The following is an 18,964-nucleotide window of genomic DNA, read 5'->3' as shown; positions in this document are numbered from 1 at the left end:
TGTTAGCTGTAACATGAACACAGTCTGCTATAGCTGTAACATGGAACCTGGGCACGAAAGAGACATCAAAGGTTTGTCTGAAGGATGTTGATAGTTTACTCCCAAATCAGAGCTCTTAGAATGGGTGGTATACAGTGGGTTTTATGGTGGCACATTTCTCTGCATGCCCTTTGCCTGACTTTACCCTCATCAGCATACAAACTAAACGAGACAGCAGATGGTGTGGAGAAAGCATTGCGCTCTAACTAAGAGAACATTTCACCAGGAGTACATGCATTTCAAGGCTATTACACAACCTGCCAATATTGTCTTCTTTACCAAACTGTCACTAAGCAATTGATTACATTATGGTTCCCAGTATGCTAAGCAATGACTGTCGAAAACAGCATACAGTACATGAGTTTCTTCCAAATCAGAAAAAATTAAAACATTTATTGGGCATAAATATATTACATATAAGCTACAGGTACTGATAAGTCTTACATACATTGGGTAGTATTTGCAAAAATCTATACATTAAAATTGATATGGCAGTTTCTTTTACATAATGCTTATGAAATTGTCTAACATTTACAATACAAGAAGAAATGTATGATTCTTAAAAATTGTAGACCATGAAAAGCTTGGAATGTTTCTCATTTTTTCGAACTTTGAGGTATAAAATACATTGTTTTGGAAAATAGTTCAAAACATTTGCTCTATACATTTACCAGGGAGCATTTTGGGAGTTTGGGAGAACTCTTCAGCAAACTACATTAAAAATCAATGCTTTTGCATTCAAACAAAAAATAATGGTATAAAAATAGTAACAAACTTGTTTGGGTAAAAAAAAAGTTAGGTCTCTGAAAACCATTTGCTTAAAATTCTAAGGACTTCGTTCATCTTAACATATAATTTGATGAAGACACAGACCTTATAGATAAACAAAAACAAATTGAGATGAATGCAAACAACAATAATGATATAAGGTTTAAAGATCTTTTAGACATTAGACATTGGATTTGTCTGACTTCCTATTTGTTAAAGTCATCTTCCTCCTGCTTTTAAAAAAGGTTGCAGCCTAAACAGATTTCATTAGGGATATAATCACTTGAAATAATTGAAATTTGATCACAATAAAGTTTATGAAGACTAATATTTTGCTTTTTAAAAAGTGCTTCATTTCTGTTAGTTGACATATAATATCTCTATATAACTCTATATATCATTCCATAGCAAAATACTGGATGCGTTCCCTACTGAGCTATGATGCATGGAAAAAGAATACTTGCTCAAAACAGTCTGATTGTATCTCTGACCCCTCAGAGTGAAATTGTACAGAGAACTTCACCTCAATAAGGGGCTACACAAATAAATGGCACAATTTTCTCTACAAAAAGAAAAAAAGGTGTAATCACAGATCAAGTTATCATTTTCCTCTTTCAAGATAATAATGCTCTATAGTCACAAAGGATTTGTCACACAACCCTTTAAATAAACAGCAGACAAAGAAAGATAAGTAAGGTGGACAGGTCTCAGCTTTGGCAAACGGTATATCATAAGCTTCAGAACACTATTAAGCCATACCAAAGTGTAGCGAATTATATCCCATTACAAAACACCATAACCTGGTTAAACATCTGCTACAAACTCTCTATGCAAATACAATGGGCTGAAAGCACAGCTCTTCTCTGAAAGGTGATGAATAGGCATTCGGTTATATGTAAATGTAGATGTTAACAGCATGTTGCTTGCTACATGTACCAAATTATGGAAAGAAACGTCATCAAAGGGTTATTATTATTATTAGGAATGCTGGCCTTAATCATAAATCTAAAACATCCAAAACAAACAAACAGAAATAACATGCTACAAGAGAAAAAAAATAGTACGTAACTACATGTCTCTTAATTTTTTTAAAAATAAATAAATGAAGATTGCACTGTAATTGGCATTTAAAGTACTGAATGCAATATATAGTATAAATAAAACTAAAAGAATTATACCTTAGATTCCCATTTACTTTGGCAAAGGTATCTTGAGCTAGTAAACGATTTTGCTTACGGACACAAAGGAGCAAGGCACAGAAGCACACTGAGAGCAGAGGTGCGAGGATGCAGGGGAACAGAGAGTGAGCCAAACAAACAAACAAAAAAAATCAATAATAATAATAATAATAATAAAAACAATAGTGTTTGCAGCACCCTCCTGGTAACAAATAATTAATTTCTTCACCTCTTGAAAGTCCGTGTCCCTGAGGTACGATGCATGCTGTCAGTCAAAAATGAGGGAGGGGCTTACTGACCACTAAAAGCCCTGCACCCTGACAATTCCCCTTCTTTTTTCCCTTGCTTTAAAGAAAGACGTCTGTCTGCAGGTCTATAGGAGGATCTCTTTGGATTTGTGGAATCTGATGTTTTGTACCTTGGCTGATGAAGCGCATTACACGGCCCTTTACCCCAATAGTGATTGGCATACATGTTAAGGTTCTTGGTTGGTGTTTAAAGATTAAGGAGGGGTTCACTGCTAGAATTGTGTCATGAAAGCACCTTTTGAAATTGAACAGAATTTTGAAGCCACTGCAGGAGAGAGAGACAGAGAGAGAGAGAGAGAGAGAGAGAGAGAGAGGATCATTAAGGGGTATTACAAAGACAGATGATGATTTACGGGGCGCGGAGCAGCGGCTCGAGGAATTCTTTCACAGCAACGCACTGGCTTTTGCTTTGATTGGATTTCTTGTGGCACTAGTCATTCAACAGTCGTCCTGGTCCCTGGGTCTGTAGTGAGAGCAGTGAGATCTGACTCCAGAGGTAACGTTTAGCGCATGGAGCAGAGGAACTTCTGGGGCCTGACCGATTCGGTCCGATAAGCGCAACAACACGACAAGCAAGAGTTTTAGGACTGGAGTGACAGACGCCGTCACGAACGGACAGCCTGACGAAGCTCCAGGACGCGCCCCTGTTCACTAGTCGGGTGCCTGTGGCAGGCCGGCACTACATCAGGGGCTTGTGTACGATACGGTACGGTACGGCCACCTCCCACGTTTCACCTGCACCACTACTGACCACAGATTAAAAAACAAACAAACAAACAAACAAAAAGCACCAAAGTATGTGAGCCGACTCATCCTCCAAGACACTCCATTTGAGAAGCCTACTCAAACCCAAGATTTCTCAAAATAAACTGTGTTCATAGAATTATATATATTTTAAATATCATTAGATAACCGGTTCGATTTTCCTTGGAGATTATATATATATATGTATATATGTGTGTGTGTGTGTGTGTGTGTGTGTGTGTGTGTGTGTGTGTGTGTGTGTGTGTGTGTGTGTGTGTGTATCTATATATAAAACACATGATAGCAGCATTACGATAACCACAAACAGATTGCAACTTTTGCTTTGGCAGCTTCAATGCAAGAGCTCCAGACTTGCCTTTTGATTGACATGTGATTCATTGGGAGGATCAAACCAATCAAATCAGATGCTACATGTTCTAGAGGCCAAACTGCCAGGCTGGAGCCATCCACTAGTGTTGGGTTCCTTTTGAACACTGTGATTTCTCTTGTAAAAAAAACGAACAGTACAAAGAACAGCATTTAAAGATCAACAACGAAATCAGACTACGATCAATAAAGCTGTGATGCCTATCCTTGAATATGGCTGTAACGAGGCAGAAAATGTCTGCAGCAAACTAGGTGAGATAAAAAAGACACATAAAAGGCCATAAAGGTATAAAGAACATTACATTTCTTCTTTTTAGTTGTACACCATTAATGGATTAAAAAAGAACATGCAAATCATTTGGCTACAGGACTATTTTTAAGGCTTAATACATCCGAGTTTGTGTTCTCAACCATGACGGTGTGGTAGATGTAACAGGCTTTTTTTGGCAGATGTGGCAGATCCAAAGACGAGATGAGAGAGTGAATGAGTGAGCAAATGAGAGAGAGAGAGAGAAAGGGAACTGAGAAGAGTCACAGTGAAGAAAAAGAATGTGCAGGTCAAAAAGACTAACAAGCCTGAATACATAAGTTGGACTACACCGGTAGCGTCAGACATATACCTCAAGTGTTTGATGATTTCTTCTCATATCTCACTGAAGAGCTACTACTGAAAAGTTTCTTTGCTTGTTTGCTTGTTTGTTTGTGTATTTGTCTTCCCCTCGTTGTGCTCTTTTCCTCTCGGCGGTTCCATCACTTCATGAAGAAGTACTGCAGGATGAACGCCATGAGGATGGAGAGGGCCGCGAAGGCGCACACGATGACCGCCGCGAAGCGCTCGTCTGTCGAGATGATGCCGGCGGGGACGACGGCGCCAGCTGCTGCTGCGGCGGCGGTGGCGGTTGCGTCGGCGGTCGGGGAGGGCTCGGGGCGGCGCGGCGTGAAGAGTGAGGACGCGCTGAGAGGGCCGCAGAGCTCCTGAGCGCTGTCCTGGCAGCGTCGGCACACGCACACGCGGAAGCGGTACTCTGTGTTGCACTGCAGGAGCATCTGGTGGGACGTCTCCTCGCCCTTGTACACCTGGAGGAGGGTCGGGGGTCAGGGGGAGAGGAAGGGGGAGAATGGGAGAGATGAGCAAAGGGGCTGGTTGGTCACACACACTCATCATCAGCTTTTGCTTGAGGGAAAACCTACTTACAAAGCCTTTTAGTCTAAACAGAGCTCTCTCTCTCTCTCTCTCTCTCTCTCTCTCTCTTCAAATCAAATCAAATGGTGCTTTATTGGCATGAATGAGTAAAGTCATTGTTGCCAAAGCTACAAGTATAACATGTTAATAATCAACTTTACATTAGTATTGATCTCTTTCTTTCTCCCTTGGTATGTGCATGTAACTGTGTGTGTGTGTTGTGTATCAGCTACTGGTACACTGTTATAATATATAACCTACAGCACGGGTCCCCAAATAGTTTGGCCAAATTATGTCAAGCATGCCAAACCAAGGGCCAAAGCATCCAGGATTAAAAACGCATACACCCGCAAACATTTAAAAATGAAAAAATAATCATCTTAACACTCACACATATTTCTATATCTGACTCTGACCAAAAACATTTACTGCACCACTGAAAACAAATTAGCAAGATTGTGAATTTAAAACACCTGCCCAAAGTATCATGATACTAAATCATCTTGATAGGCTACTAAAAGGATTCTAGTATAGGGCAAAAACCAAAACATCCGCACAGGAATGTACAGGAATGACCAACATAGAACTTAACATTTAAAGAAATCTGAAAATATTGTCAATGTAAGATAGTGGATGTGAAAGCAACCAATACAAAATGACTTAGCCTACTGTGCCACAGTGTGTTCAGAAATAATGAGATTAATAAAGATTTTAGAATGGATACTGTTGAATAGTTTGCTAGGTTCATTGCTAGATTTCATTGTTGCTATACCAAAATCCTTTAACTTTCTATGTTTGATTCTGCTCTTGTTACCTTGCTAGATAGTGTTAGATCACAAGTTATTTAACCGTGGAATTCATCACGTTTACATGTTGGCAAAATGAGATGTTTATTTTGTTCATTCTTTAGCTTGCTTGACTTTTACACACGCACATAGCTGCTATAAAAGGGAACCTTTATAATCAGCTGGAATTCACTAGTTCTTCAAATAAAAGGTAAAACACACACATGTCGGCGGTGGCCACTCACTTGGCTTGCGACCGGATGTGGCCCGCAGGCCGCTATTTGGGGAACCCTGATCTACAGTATACTGTATGACACATTTTCTCTATGTAGAAATTTTTTTGTTTACACTCATACTGTACATTCAGATCAAAAAACATAACTGCTTTGTTGTCTACCTCAGAGTTTTTCACATTTTGTGTCTATGTTCTGTGCTGGCTGTCCAGTTCCATCTTACTGAGATGAGCTCAGCTACTTACACATAAATATGATTAATTTTCTGTAAGTAGAACACATGATGTTCCCCCCAAAACCAATGACTGACTCATTTTGACCATTTACTGCAGATACAAGTCTGAAAGAGAATTTTCTTTATCACTTATTTTCAGAGCCAGCGCAATTATCTGGATTATAAAAAATAAGCAATGTTCTTTTTAGGTTGTTCAGATACACAGGCACTCAAACTAATACTGAGGCATGCCTTATCCTAAAAGGAAAACATACATTTTTCATTCAGCATGCGGCACTGGCACTGTCAAGAGTAGCAGAATTTGAAAAAAGGCATACTTTTCACCATGGCAGCCAGATAACTTTTATTTGTCTATCACAATGGTGCCATAACAACACACAGAATGATGTTGTTATGGCATTTCGTTGCTCCTGTTTCTAAAAACTTATCAGCCCCACCAAAACCCCAACATATGACTACAGTAAGTGCTACTCACTGCTGACATGGGCATAGCTCACCAGGAGACCAGGAATGTGTTTCAGAAGGAAGAAATATGAAATCCTGGTACCTTTGTGGTGAGGCTGAGGACTAGACACTCACATCCTCTTTATAAGGCTGTGCAAGTGCTGAGTTCACATGTTGCAGTCACAGACTGTTTATAAGGGCATGCTGGACATGTCTAAGACCAAGTTCTTTGAGGATATTCCTTTGATCTGCAAGCACTAAAGCCACTATCTTCATGGTGTTTTATGGTTTACTAGATGCCAGACTGACAAGTCTTTTATAGCCCCCAAATGTCTCCACAAATCACAAGTGCAAATGATGCAGTAAAAAGTGCACATTAATGTCACTTGCCCCCACAGACCCATGGCAATCAGTGGGTATCTCTATTCAGCAGCACCAATGAGGCATTATTGGGTGTTGTAACTTATGAGAAGAAGTCTCCTTCCTTTTTAGCACAGCCATGGATGTGCAGCCATGGCAGGTTTCTGTGTGAATACTAACTAATGAGGTAGACGGTGATGGATTGCTTGTCTCTACGGAGTGCCATTCCCACAGAGATCGCAGCTGTCACTCCAGTGAAGAGCTTATGGATGGCCCTGTTTTCTCCAGAACTGGCGAGCATAAACACTTCCTAATAGACCCACCGGTGAGATGACATCAGGGACAGCACAAAACGCTAGCAGGTTTTGTGACGCACAATAGAGGAAAGGTACACTGCAGAAGCTACGCAGCGCAGACACAAAACAATGTGGACTTGCACTCACTTCAGAACATGTTCAGTTTAATTTCTGAACTGTTCCAAATTCAAGTTGCGTAAATGAAGTCCCAGTGAGTAGAAGGAGAGAGAGTCTCACCTGCTTGTAGTCCAGCTCTCTCCCGATGAGCATCTGCAAGCTGTAGATGATTGGGTCTCCTCGCATGGGTGGCACTGACTCCCAGCTCACCTCACACACGTTCCCCTCCAGCTGACACACCCTGGGTGCTGGGGGAGCACACACAAATGTCCAAGAAATGAACACACATACATACACAAACACGCATGCATTCAAGGTTGCACACACACACACACACACACACACACACACACACACACACACACACATACACACACACACACATACACACACACCAACAGAGAATGAGGCACTGGCTCATCACCCTCAACTAGCATTCACAAAGTTAACTCAAAAGGTCTAGGAGTATGTGCTGAGATTACCTCTAAGTGTGGGGGGCACAGACTTGGTAGTGGTGAAGCAGTAGGTGTCTGAGTGCGGGCCCTCGCCAGCCTCGCTGACCGCCTGGATCCTGAAGCAGTAGGAACTGGACTCGGCCAGCCGTTGCATCTTGTATGTGTGGCTGGGCCCACGGTAGATGGTCTGGAACCTGGACAAGGGTGCGGGGGCATGTAACCTTAGTGCTGGTGGTCAGACTGAGCTGTTCAAATTACAGAATGCAGCAGTCATCACTCATTTAAGATGAGTGACAACAATACAAGCAAAATGCAAACTATTTAGGGTGCATCATTAGGCTGCCTATTTTTGTTGTATCTCATGAATGACTTATAGTGGCGCAAAAAGTGGGTATGCGCTATATGCGGCGCATAGGGGCGCAGCTCCATGAGGGGCGCCAAAGCGATAGTAAAAAAAATAATAATAACTAGATGTGAATATGACCGCCGCTCAGTCCTGTACATCCGTTCCGCGAAAATAAATCACACTTCAATTTGTCTCCATCTTTTACTCCATCCCCCACTCTTGAAACTTTTGTGTATGCTTGTTTGGCATGCCTGAGTGTGTGTATGCGGCTGCACAGAAAGTAGCCTACTGGTGCTGAAAAGGTGAATAGATTGTAGAATAGCCAAAGAAGATGTAGCATTGTTATAAAACCTTTAAAATCTCTAAACAATCACAGTAGGGCAGTTCATCACAGTTCATCCATTGCAACTGGATTGATGAAAGGTCACTTACACCTGTAGGCTACATTGTATTTGGGAAAAGCAAAAGGTATCAGCATAATGTTATTTATTTATTTATTTATAAACAAAAACATCTCTGTCAGTTCTATGCAGTTTTCAACAGCTATCAAAAACAAAGGTCATTTTTGGATGGATGGATTTTTTGTGAATGTTTCTTCTTCTACATAAGATTTTAGTCATCTTTATGCACAAATTAAGTAACAGTAGTCTGAAACGTTATTGTTAATGCACAAATTAAGTAACAGTAGTCTGAAAAGAAATGCTGTTTTACATCTAACCAGTGGTGCAAATAACTGACATGTCCAAATGGGCCTTGATGAAATGCGTCGCTAGACTGTTCATGGTCAAGTTGTAATAAAATTCACGCAGCTCCATGAGTCAAGGAAAGCGCGAATGAAGTAGCCACTTCTAAATGTGGGACCCACTACACAGTAGCTTAAGGTGTGTTGCTAAAGCAGCCATAATGAAATGGCCCCCGGGGACGAAACAAATTTTTTCCTTAAAAGTCTAGTGGGGCTACATACCCACCAAATTTCATGTGCACCGGTGTTTCGGTGTCCCGGGTATCGTTAACCAAAAATTCAGGAAGTAGATGACGGAAAAAAAAAAAAAATCATTATATGACCGCCGCTAGCGAAGCTAATAATATATTTGGTAATTTGGTATATTCTATATGTAGCTACTGTTGTACGTTTCTAAATCATTTCTGCATTTCCTCAATGTTAAATAACATTTTAGAGGACTCACAGGCTAGAGTAGGCGCCCTATCTCATAAGATTCTATCATCGAATTTTGACATAGAAGAGGGAGTGTGGGCGCCGTGAGCGCTGAGTGAGCAGGTGCGAGTAGTGAGTTTTCGTCTATGAAAGATGGATACAGCAAAAAAAGCTGTCGGGGGCTAAAAATAGAAAAAGAAAGGGAAAATGAGATGGCATGTCAAGGGATGCGCAAACTGCAAACAGAAATGTCACACTAGCAACAACTCATTACATGTTTCCATTTCATAACAATGAAGACTCCTTGTAATAACTTAATATGTGCTGTCAATGTGGCGCAAACAAAGACTGGAGTTGGATCAGCCTTATCCTTTGTGAGCAACAGTTGGCAAAAGGACATTATGAGAACCGTTTAGACTCTCTTAAAGTGACAATGCAACATTTACCAATACTTCCAAGTTCAAATCGGCAGAATTTCTTAAAAAATAATGATGTGTAATACATTATTGGCCTTTTGTTTTACTTTAGTGTTTGTGTTTTGTGTTTTTTTTGGGGGTGGGGGGGGGCAATTTGTTGTTGCATACCCTTCAAAAAATGGGTAGCTGCGCCCCTGAGTGTACTGTTATCATTGCTAGATTACTGAGAGTAGAGAGAGAGAGAGAGAGAGAGAGAGAGAGAAGACAGAGACAGAGAGAGGGAGCGAGGGAGAAAGATAGATTCTTTCTATTTGTAAATGTGTACATTTGTGTGTGTGTGTGTGTGTGTGTGTGTGTGTGTGTGTGTGTGTGTGTGTGAGGTGAGAGAGAGACAGAAAGAGAGAGAGAGAGAGAGAGAAAGAGAGACAGATTCCAGATTCTGTGTGAGTGTCTATTTGTAAATGTGTATATTTGTGTGAATGTGTGTGTGTGTGTGCGTGTGTGTGTGTGCGTGTTCATCAGTCTCCGACAGCCTGTTTGTTTGTTTTGAGTAATGACCCTTGTCTAGACTGGCAAAGGCAGTGTGACCGCCTCATGCCATCTCCATTACTGGCCATGCACCACAGCTGGGCATCACTGGTAACCACATGCCAGCTATATAAAACAAACACAGCAGCAAATAAGGCTGCGTAAACAAAAACAAGGGACAGCTGTCTTTTAATGATGCATTTAATAGGAGCCCTGCGGGGTCCTCATTTAGTTAATACTGTAGTTTGATGAGAGACATTTGGCTTGATGAAGTGGATGCAAGAAGCTGACTCTGATAAGTGAGGACACTGGGAAATCCTGTGTATTTAATCTAGGAATAACTAGGAACTAGACTAGGAATAAATGCCATTCACAAGCCTGGAGTGCTCAATATGGGTCCATGTATGCAGCATACAAGTTTACAAAAAATATAACTTTGGCTTATCCAGGCAAATGTAAGAAAAATAATATACAATAATGGATTTTGTATAACACACATTGTGTATAAAAAGTAAGAAAAACTTAAAATAAACCTCAGTTTATATTACACATTAATTTATCATGTCAGAATATACTAAATTTCAGGTACATACTGGTGTCTACAGGCTACTTGCAGCATGCATAAAACCACTCAGTTGTGGGTTGAGGTCCCACAAGGGGCCCAACAGCCCAGTGAATCAGAATCGGTTTGTGCTTTAATCCAAAGGAAGAATGAAGAACACAAATGCATTCCAATGTATAGCCTGCTCCCATTTATTAACTTGTTTACTCTGACAGTGACGCTGCCCTATGGAATAGGCTATGCTGTATGTTATTTAGTTAAATATTTTCATCTTACATAAAACCGCACCAACTGACGCCATTTTAGTACCAAACAAAAATGTACATTTGTTATCATCCAAAAGTAGACCCTAGATTGTTGTTAGACCTGAGTTTCCCCTTTAACATTTGAAAATGGAGGTTTGGCAGATAAAAACAGGGCAAAGGGACAGAAAGAAAGAAAGAAAGAAAGAAAGAAAGAAAGAAAGAAAGATAGTTTCTAGACAAACAGTCAAATAGTGACTGGGCCATTTTCCCAAGCTGCACTCTGGCGTTTGATGAAGAATGCACTTCTAAAGACATGGCGACTCTCTATTATATGGAAGAATATTAATGCTATATAAAACCCAAACTGATTCATTGTCCACTTGAAAACCCGAAAAACTGATTCATTGTCCACTTGAAAACCCGAAAAACTGATTCATTGTATTTCTTAATTCCTGATTCCTCTGCAGATGATTACAGCAAAAAAGTATTGTTCTAGCTAATATGACTAACGAAGTCCACACATAAACTATAACGATGACGACATAATACATGAAGAATGATATCACAGGGATCTCTTCTAGAGCTATTTTGAGAACGATAAAAGGGTGACAGCCAATCAGAGTCTATCAAATTTTAGACATCACATTCATCAACACCAGGAGAGACTTTTATCGTTGGACAGTGTGGACGCTTTTATTGTTATAGTTATAGTTCTCTTTATAGTTCTGTTTATAGTTATAATTCCTGGTGTGAACGGCACTTAACATTTTATCATGTGCCCTGATTGTGCCCTGAAGATAAGGGCACAATCGTTGTTACGTAACGTTGCAGAAACACGAGTAAAATGTTAGTAGGCTACATTATGTGCATTATCAACTGCTAGAGAACTTCATTTTGAAGCATGGAGAAAACACATTTATGTAAAGACATCACCTGCTATTTCCAAATAAAGGTTAATTAAATCATTTGCTGAGATTCCATCTTCCAGGAAGAGAATGATAACCATCTCTGAGAATCAGCAAAATATGTACTGCTAAACAAACAGGCAGACAGAACAGACAACGGTCTGAACAAGCCCTATTTTTATAAAGATGAATGCCTTTCTCTACACGCCAAAACATTTCAATCAGGACCTAATAGCTCATTAGAGTGGGTAAATTGTGGAAAGTGGACGTATGTTTAAGGTGACTGCTACTGGTCCCCTGGGCCTGACGCTGGCAGAGAGAGCAGAGGGCACCTTTGAAAAGTGAAAGGAGTGGATAGCGCTGCATGGCGCTAATTCCAACTTCATTAGCTCTCCATCTGTCTGATGCCATAAGCACTCATCATGTGTGCCAGAGCGCCTCCCCAGCCAGGAAAAACAATCTCACCTCTCCATTAAATCACTGCTCCTGCTTTGCAGGGCAACTCAGCGCAAAATTACTACTTGAACAGATCGCTTTTTTGCTCTATTTTTGTTTTAGATTTCTATTTTTAGTTTCTAGACATTTTAAACAAGCACTTGCATTCTTAGTTAGCACAATTAATTGTGTGTGTGTATGTGTGGGTGTGTGTCTGTGTGTATGTGTGAGTGTGTGTATGTGTGTCTGTCTGTCTGCATGTGTGTGTGTGTGTGTGTGTGTGTGTGTGTGTGTGTGTGTGTGTGTGTGTGTGTGTGTGTGTCTGTCTGCATGTGTGTGTGTGTGTGTGTGTGTGTGAGTGTGCCTGTCTGTTTGCATGTGTGTGTGTGTGTGTGTGTGTGTGTGTGTGTGTGTCTGTCTGCATGTGTGTGTCTGTGTGTGTGTAGGCCCCTCCGAGTCTGCCTCACCTGCCCGTCTTGTCCTCCATCTGCAGGTTGTAGGTGAGCTCGGTGCTGAGCAGGCTCTTGCTGCTGCTGCTGTTCTCTCCCCAGCGCAGCTTCAGGCTCAGGGGCCCAGGGGCCACACACTCCAGCCTGGGGGGCGCAGGGGGCAGCGGACGGGTGCAGGCCACCAGGGGGGCACTCAGGGGGCCGGCGCCCACCTCATTCACCGCCTGGATCTGGATGCTGTGTAGAGAGGGGGACACACAGAGATGAGCTCCCATAGCAGTGACAAAGGACTGACCTCAGAGACTGGGCATGCTAAGGGGACCGGACTTCATGATGAAGCATGAAGCATGAGCTGAAGTTTCAGTAGAAGACCCATATGGACCCTTTCAACAAGGTAAACAAAAACAATGCTTGAACGTTCTATTTGGGCCCCAATCTACTTCCTCTGCATTAAGATAACATATGGAATGTTAAAACGGAAGCCTTGTGGGGCCAACTATGATGCTGATAATGGAACTCTCTTGAAAGGGTCCATACTGGCATTGAAAGCCTCAGAGTAGCACACTGCCTCTGTCACTATCTAATCAGTCTTTTTTCCAACACAGGCAGACATTTTAGTTAATAGTAGTTTCTTCGTCATAATGACTCACAGAACTGGCGGAGTAAAACTAGCACCCTTGATCGAGAACAAAGACCTAAATCATAACTCCTGTCAACCAGACATATCTTAAACACACACACACACACACACACACACACACACACACACACACACACACACACACACAAAAAAACAACAGTTCAAACCTAATGTATCTGCACCTTTAAGATCAAGATTCACAGCCCTCTTCAGGTAAATTAGTCTTGGCAAGCCAAAAACAAAAGGCATTTGACCTTGAGGAATGGAAGATTATGTAATGTACTCAATATGAAAGTAGCCTAACTCTTGTCCCCAGATAAATAAGTGTCATTTTGTGTCAATTTCATTTGTGTGTATGTCAGTTGATACCCATTGAATTATGAATTATTGAATTATGTGACCAGAGAAGGTCAAGTTTCAGAACGCTTGATAGAGAAACAAAAATAATGACATTGCCCTTAAACTAAGAGCTAGACTAGACAAATCTAGCATCCTCAAAATATCCAGTAAATTTCCTTATGTGTCCTCTATAAAACTGTTTGGTATAATGATCAAAGTTTAGGTCAATGACTGCAACTCTGCAAAACAACCAACTAAAGATCTGGAAATAATGAGGAGGAGGAGAAAATCAACACACAGCAACGATTCGGCTAACGCAGGTACAAATAATCTGGTTGTAGGATAGTCCGCGATTCACATTAGTTTTGGCTATCACCGCAAATGCATAGGCTACTAAACGCTAGGCCTACCCAAGTTCTAAGCTATTCCGTCGCCACATTTATAATATTGCTATATATTATATATTCACATTTAGTGCGCCTCTACCATAGGCTTAACATGAGTTCTAAGCTTCTTTGTATGCTCATATCTGACTTCACTAGACGATGATTGCATTTATTTATGTTGTAAGACATGTAAAATAAATGAATGACACCGGCACTACGCACAAATTAATTTAAACTTACACGCACTTCCCTTATAACTTCTGACTAGTTCTCTCGCGTCACTGACAGTAGCTAGAAAGCATCAAGAAAACACAGGGAAAACACTGTTCAGTCCACCAAGTCATGATAAGCTATTGGCGCTGCGCAGCACTAGTTGTGATATTTATCCTACTGAGTGTAATCGTAGGTAATGTCATGTATGAAAACTAGTATTGTTAGGCAAGTGTGTCACTTCCAAGTGTCAAGTCCAGGGCAGCTGAGGTGTGGCGATGACATCATCAATACGCAATTATGCGATTTCGCTGTTCAAACGAACTCGCAAGGGCTATGGTTTCAGATTTTTCCACCCTGGGACCAGGTTTCAAAAAAGTGCGGTTTCGGGCAGTGCGTTTACAGGATTCGTTTGGGCGATCGGCCAAGACGATGCAAAACCTGTGCGTTTAACCCAAAAAGCGTCTCCGTATGGACGGGGCCTCAGGGTTCTTCAGACGTGCTTCAATTTAAACTAAGCAAGAAGGTTCATCATAAACTCTTTCTAGGCCCTATGTCATAGACCCCAACCCTCCCATCTAAAATAATAATCTTTTAACATCTGTCTGTCTAGTGTACAACACAATATCTGCTAACTAACTACATGACCATGCAGCTTCCAAACTACCAAACCTGTTTCAGCAGCTGTTCAGAGTCTACACTGAGAACAAGCTTGCTGACTTCCAGGTGACCGAGGTGGGGAAAAACATACAGCTCACATACCCCATTCACTAAGCTACAGGGCTTGTATTCAATATCAACATGTTGTGTGTATGCCTTTCTTTTTTTTGAGAGAATTGATTGCTTGTGTGTGTGTGTGTGTGTGTGTGTGTGTGTGTGTGTGTGTGTGTGTGTGTGTGTGTGTGTTTTAGATAAAGACTACAGATACTGCATGCAGAGGACAAACCATAACATTGTGACTCATCATATAGACCCTATCCTGTATGTGACAAATAAAATCCTTGCATCTCTGTATCCCAGACATCCCGCCCTAAAAGCAACACAGTGCAGTTTCTTTATCTTAACATAACAACTTCACACTCACTCTGATGCTACACTGACTTGTAATACTGAGAATGAAGTCTTGTGACATTGCCAAAGCAGGCACGGAGCGCTTCATATTGCACTCTGTAACGTTGTTGATCGGGTAGGATCATAATCATGATTAAGTCGAATTTTAACTAACTTGGTATCGCTTTACTGGCATTGAGTATTAACACCAAGGAGTACATCAACCCTTTCTTTGTGTTAATTTAGCTTTTGAAGAGTGAAGAGTGAAACATCTATCAGTGAAATGTATTTTCTCAAAATCTAAGTGGCAATCTCGAGAGTCGGGACACATACAGTGATGTCAGTTTAAGCTGAAGAGGGCGAAGACTGAGAAAAAGTAAGTGTCAGACTGTTTGTGCTGCACCAGCACCAGAAATATCCCCTTTAAGTGTCTCCAGTGTCAGGATGAGACTGAGGGCATCATTCAAAGGCAACAAGAAGGAAAAAAAGCAGATCTGCGAATGGAATGCTTTCCTGTCTGACATTTGCACAGCACACCAAAACAGGAGCTGCCCTTTCTACAGATTACATTAGGCACGGCTGCTGTAATGATGGGAGAAGATTATCGATTGATCAACATTTTAGTCCAAAAGAGGGTTGCTGTATATGCCGACCTGCCCAACACCCCGTACCAGGGCCTCAGGGTTGGGAAGGTCAGTTTTAGAATGCAGTAGGCTACATATTACTAGCTACCCGGTTAAAAATGCATCCAGCACTTCATCAAAGTAATGTAACTTATTACATTTTACTACTTTTATTGATTATTTTCTGATTGGCATAGAGGCAGTACAAATTGTAAAAAGAGATTCAGTTTTAAAAACACTTCAAAAATAATATTAGCAGATGCAGCCTAATTAAGGCTGTCTAAGTTGCAAAAAGATGCCAAGCAACATTATGAACATCATATACTACATTCCGGACTATAAGTCACACTTTTTTTCATAGTTTGGCCGGTCCTGCGACTCAGGTGCAACATATATATATATTTATATATATGTTTTTTTCCTCTTAATGAAATTTTTTTTGACTAGTGCGACTTATACTCCGGTGCGACTTATAGTCCGGAAAATACGGTATTAACTGCACATTATGAATGTCATATACTACATATTAGCTGAGTTTTTCTGAAAATAAACAACTTGGATGTAACCTGTTTGTAATCACTAAGATTCTGATTGCAAACACTGAATTGATTAGAGTTACATTTATTTAGTAATTTAATGATTTAAATCCACAACATGTGAGGAGTTTCTCCCCAACCCCACAGGGCCTATAATAAAGGAGAGACAGCATTCAGGCAAGATCTGAGAAGATGCTTCAACATTTCTGGTCATGTTGAGTAACCTTTTGCCAAATTTTGCTTTGATGTGACCATCTGAGAATGCCTGAGCAGGGGTGAGGATATCCTTCTCAATTTCAGTGATTCAGTGATTTCAGTGCCACCTGTGGCCACTCTATACAAAACACAATGATCTCAATGGGGCATTTTGCCCATGTTCAGGGTGCAAAATAAAAAAGAAAGATTTGCATTAGACAGGTCAAATTTGGTGTTTTTAAAAAGAAAAGATCATGGAGAATAAATATATATATAAAGAAACGTTGAATACAAATATGTTGAATACAATTGAATGTTGAATGTTGAATTATATGTTGAATGTTGAATTATGTCTACTGAAGGCCTAAACAGAGGCCAAGCCAAAAACTCCAATAAAATATTTTGATCAACTTTGAGTGACAGCTATAACCATGCAGGATCATCCAGACCAAATGTGACAATTTTGCTACATACTAGTCCTATTTATATACCAGCATGTAAAATTTGAGCCTCCTATATAGTTTAGTTCTTGTGCTATGGGCTTGTGAATTTTGACAAAAAAAGAGGCCAAACAAAATCGACACCCCCCTCCCCCTGTAAAACTGGCTGTATCTTGGAAAGTATTGATCTTACATAAAAGTAATTTCACAGTGTGTCTCCTGAGTAACACAGGTACTGTACACCTGGTAATTTTTTCTGAAATTGTGCGTGGGCCCTGGTTGAATTGACATGGAATTACCCTTTGCCAATTGTAATAATTTAATGTATGCATATAGTGGAGTCTTAAATATAAATGGCTAGGATTCCCTTCTGATTTCCGAGAGTTGTGCACATAAGCAATAAAACTAGTGACTTACTGCAGATGTACTGCCTAAAAGTATGAAATGTATTGAGTGTGCCGGTGTACATTTTACAATCGGATTTAAGACATTTGTAGTCATGAATCAATAGATCTTTTTTTCAGAAACTGCAATGAATCATAAAGATTAAACCCTGATACATCAAACATTGTGAATTCATGAACTATACTGATTCTATATTCATCCTAAGACATGTATGCTACAGAGATACAACATTATCAGTGTTCAGCTTCTCCCACTATTAATATGGAGTATAAGCAACAAAAGACTCTTTATGCACCAAAAGTGACCGACTGCATCTGGAGACCAAACCCCCTGCAGTCTCAATCTACCACAAGACATAAACAAAATCATGCTTCACAGATAGCCCTCTGCCAAATTACGTAACAAGCAAGTTTGACAATAGCAATGACAGTGGACACAAGCAGAGCGGGCAAGAAATAAGGACACTCATGAAATGAGAACACACAATAACATACACATACAAATGTTTAGAAAGAGCAAGGGAGAGAGAGAGAGAGTGAGGAACAGAGAGAGAGAGGAACAAAGGGAGTGGTGTGTGTGCGTGTGTATATGTGTGTGTGTGTGTGTGTGTGTGTGTGTGTGTGTGTGTGTGTGTGTATATATATATGTGTGTGTGTGTGTGTGTGTGTGTGTGTGTGTGTGTGTGTGTGTGTGTGTGTGTGTTTGTAAGCAGTGTCCTCACCTGTACTCTGTGTCCGGCTGCAGTTGCTGGATGACGTGGGAGGTGGCGCTGCCGTCCAGGCTGACGGTCCTGTCCCCCAGGTGCAGCGCGTAGCTGCCGATCTCCGCCCCGTTGCAGCAGGGCTCGTCCCAGCGCAGGGCCAGGCAGCTGGAAGGCCAGTAGTCCCCGCTGCAGTCCCCAGCTGGACCCTGCTCCAGCACGCACAGCCCTGACACCACCTCCGGGGCGCTGGCCGGCGTCTGGCAGCTCACCGCCTCGCTGTAGGGGCCCACACCCGCCTGGTTGGCCGCCTGGAGGACACACACACCAAGGATCTGAGCTAAACACACTCATCAGGGCTGTGGCCTTTCAGAACTGGGGCCCTATTTAATAGCATTGTTAGCTCTTTTTTGGCTGCTATGGTGGTTTTGCTTGAGTGCTCTGACAATGATTCTTACTGTTACATGAGATGCATGTGTCACACACATCAATGTCACAATTCACATGAATCACACAAATCCATTCTTCATCGGCAGCATCGAAATCTAGAGACTTTGGGCTGTATTTTGGGCACCAGCGCATGGCGTAAAGTTCGTTTTCCACCCGCGCAAAGTTTAATTCGGTATTTTGCACGTTTATTTTTTAAACATTGCGCCCAGGCGTGTGGCAATTAACAACCTAGGGAGGGGCCTGGCGCATTGTCTAAAAAATCGCTATCATACACCACCTAAACCTGGTCGAAGTCAATGGCGAAGTTGTTCATATGCTATTTTAAGAGCGCATGTCAACAGTCATATTGGCAGGTGCACGCACCATCCTTCTATCATTCATGAACGCACACCAGCGCACGTCCATGCAAAGCATTA

General features: G+C 41.2%; 1 protein-coding gene across 2 annotated transcripts in view; it reads right to left on the bottom strand.

The window, feature by feature from the left end:
• Positions 1–397: 397 nt before the first annotated feature.
• fndc3ba (fibronectin type III domain containing 3Ba) overlaps positions 398–18,964 on the bottom strand; it is a 120,868-nt gene continuing 102,301 nt past the window's right edge. For both annotated transcript variants that reach the window (XM_048246785.1, XM_048246792.1), the window contains 5 exons: positions 18,120–18,409; positions 12,593–12,811; positions 7,560–7,726; positions 7,198–7,325; positions 398–4,501 (listed from right to left, as the gene is read on the bottom strand). In XM_048246785.1, the coding sequence (XP_048102742.1) occupies positions 4,175–4,501; positions 7,198–7,325; positions 7,560–7,726; positions 12,593–12,811; positions 18,120–18,409 (1,131 nt within the window). In that variant the 3' untranslated portion in view covers positions 398–4,174. The remainder of the gene's footprint in view (positions 4,502–7,197; positions 7,326–7,559; positions 7,727–12,592; positions 12,812–18,119; positions 18,410–18,964) is intronic.

Source organism: Alosa alosa, chromosome 1 (genome assembly GCF_017589495.1).
Source record: "Alosa alosa isolate M-15738 ecotype Scorff River chromosome 1, AALO_Geno_1.1, whole genome shotgun sequence".
NCBI classification, from domain to species: Eukaryota; Metazoa; Chordata; class Actinopteri; order Clupeiformes; family Clupeidae; genus Alosa; species Alosa alosa.
Note: the sequence above shows the minus strand (reverse complement) of the source record. Positions and strands in the feature narration are given on the sequence as shown.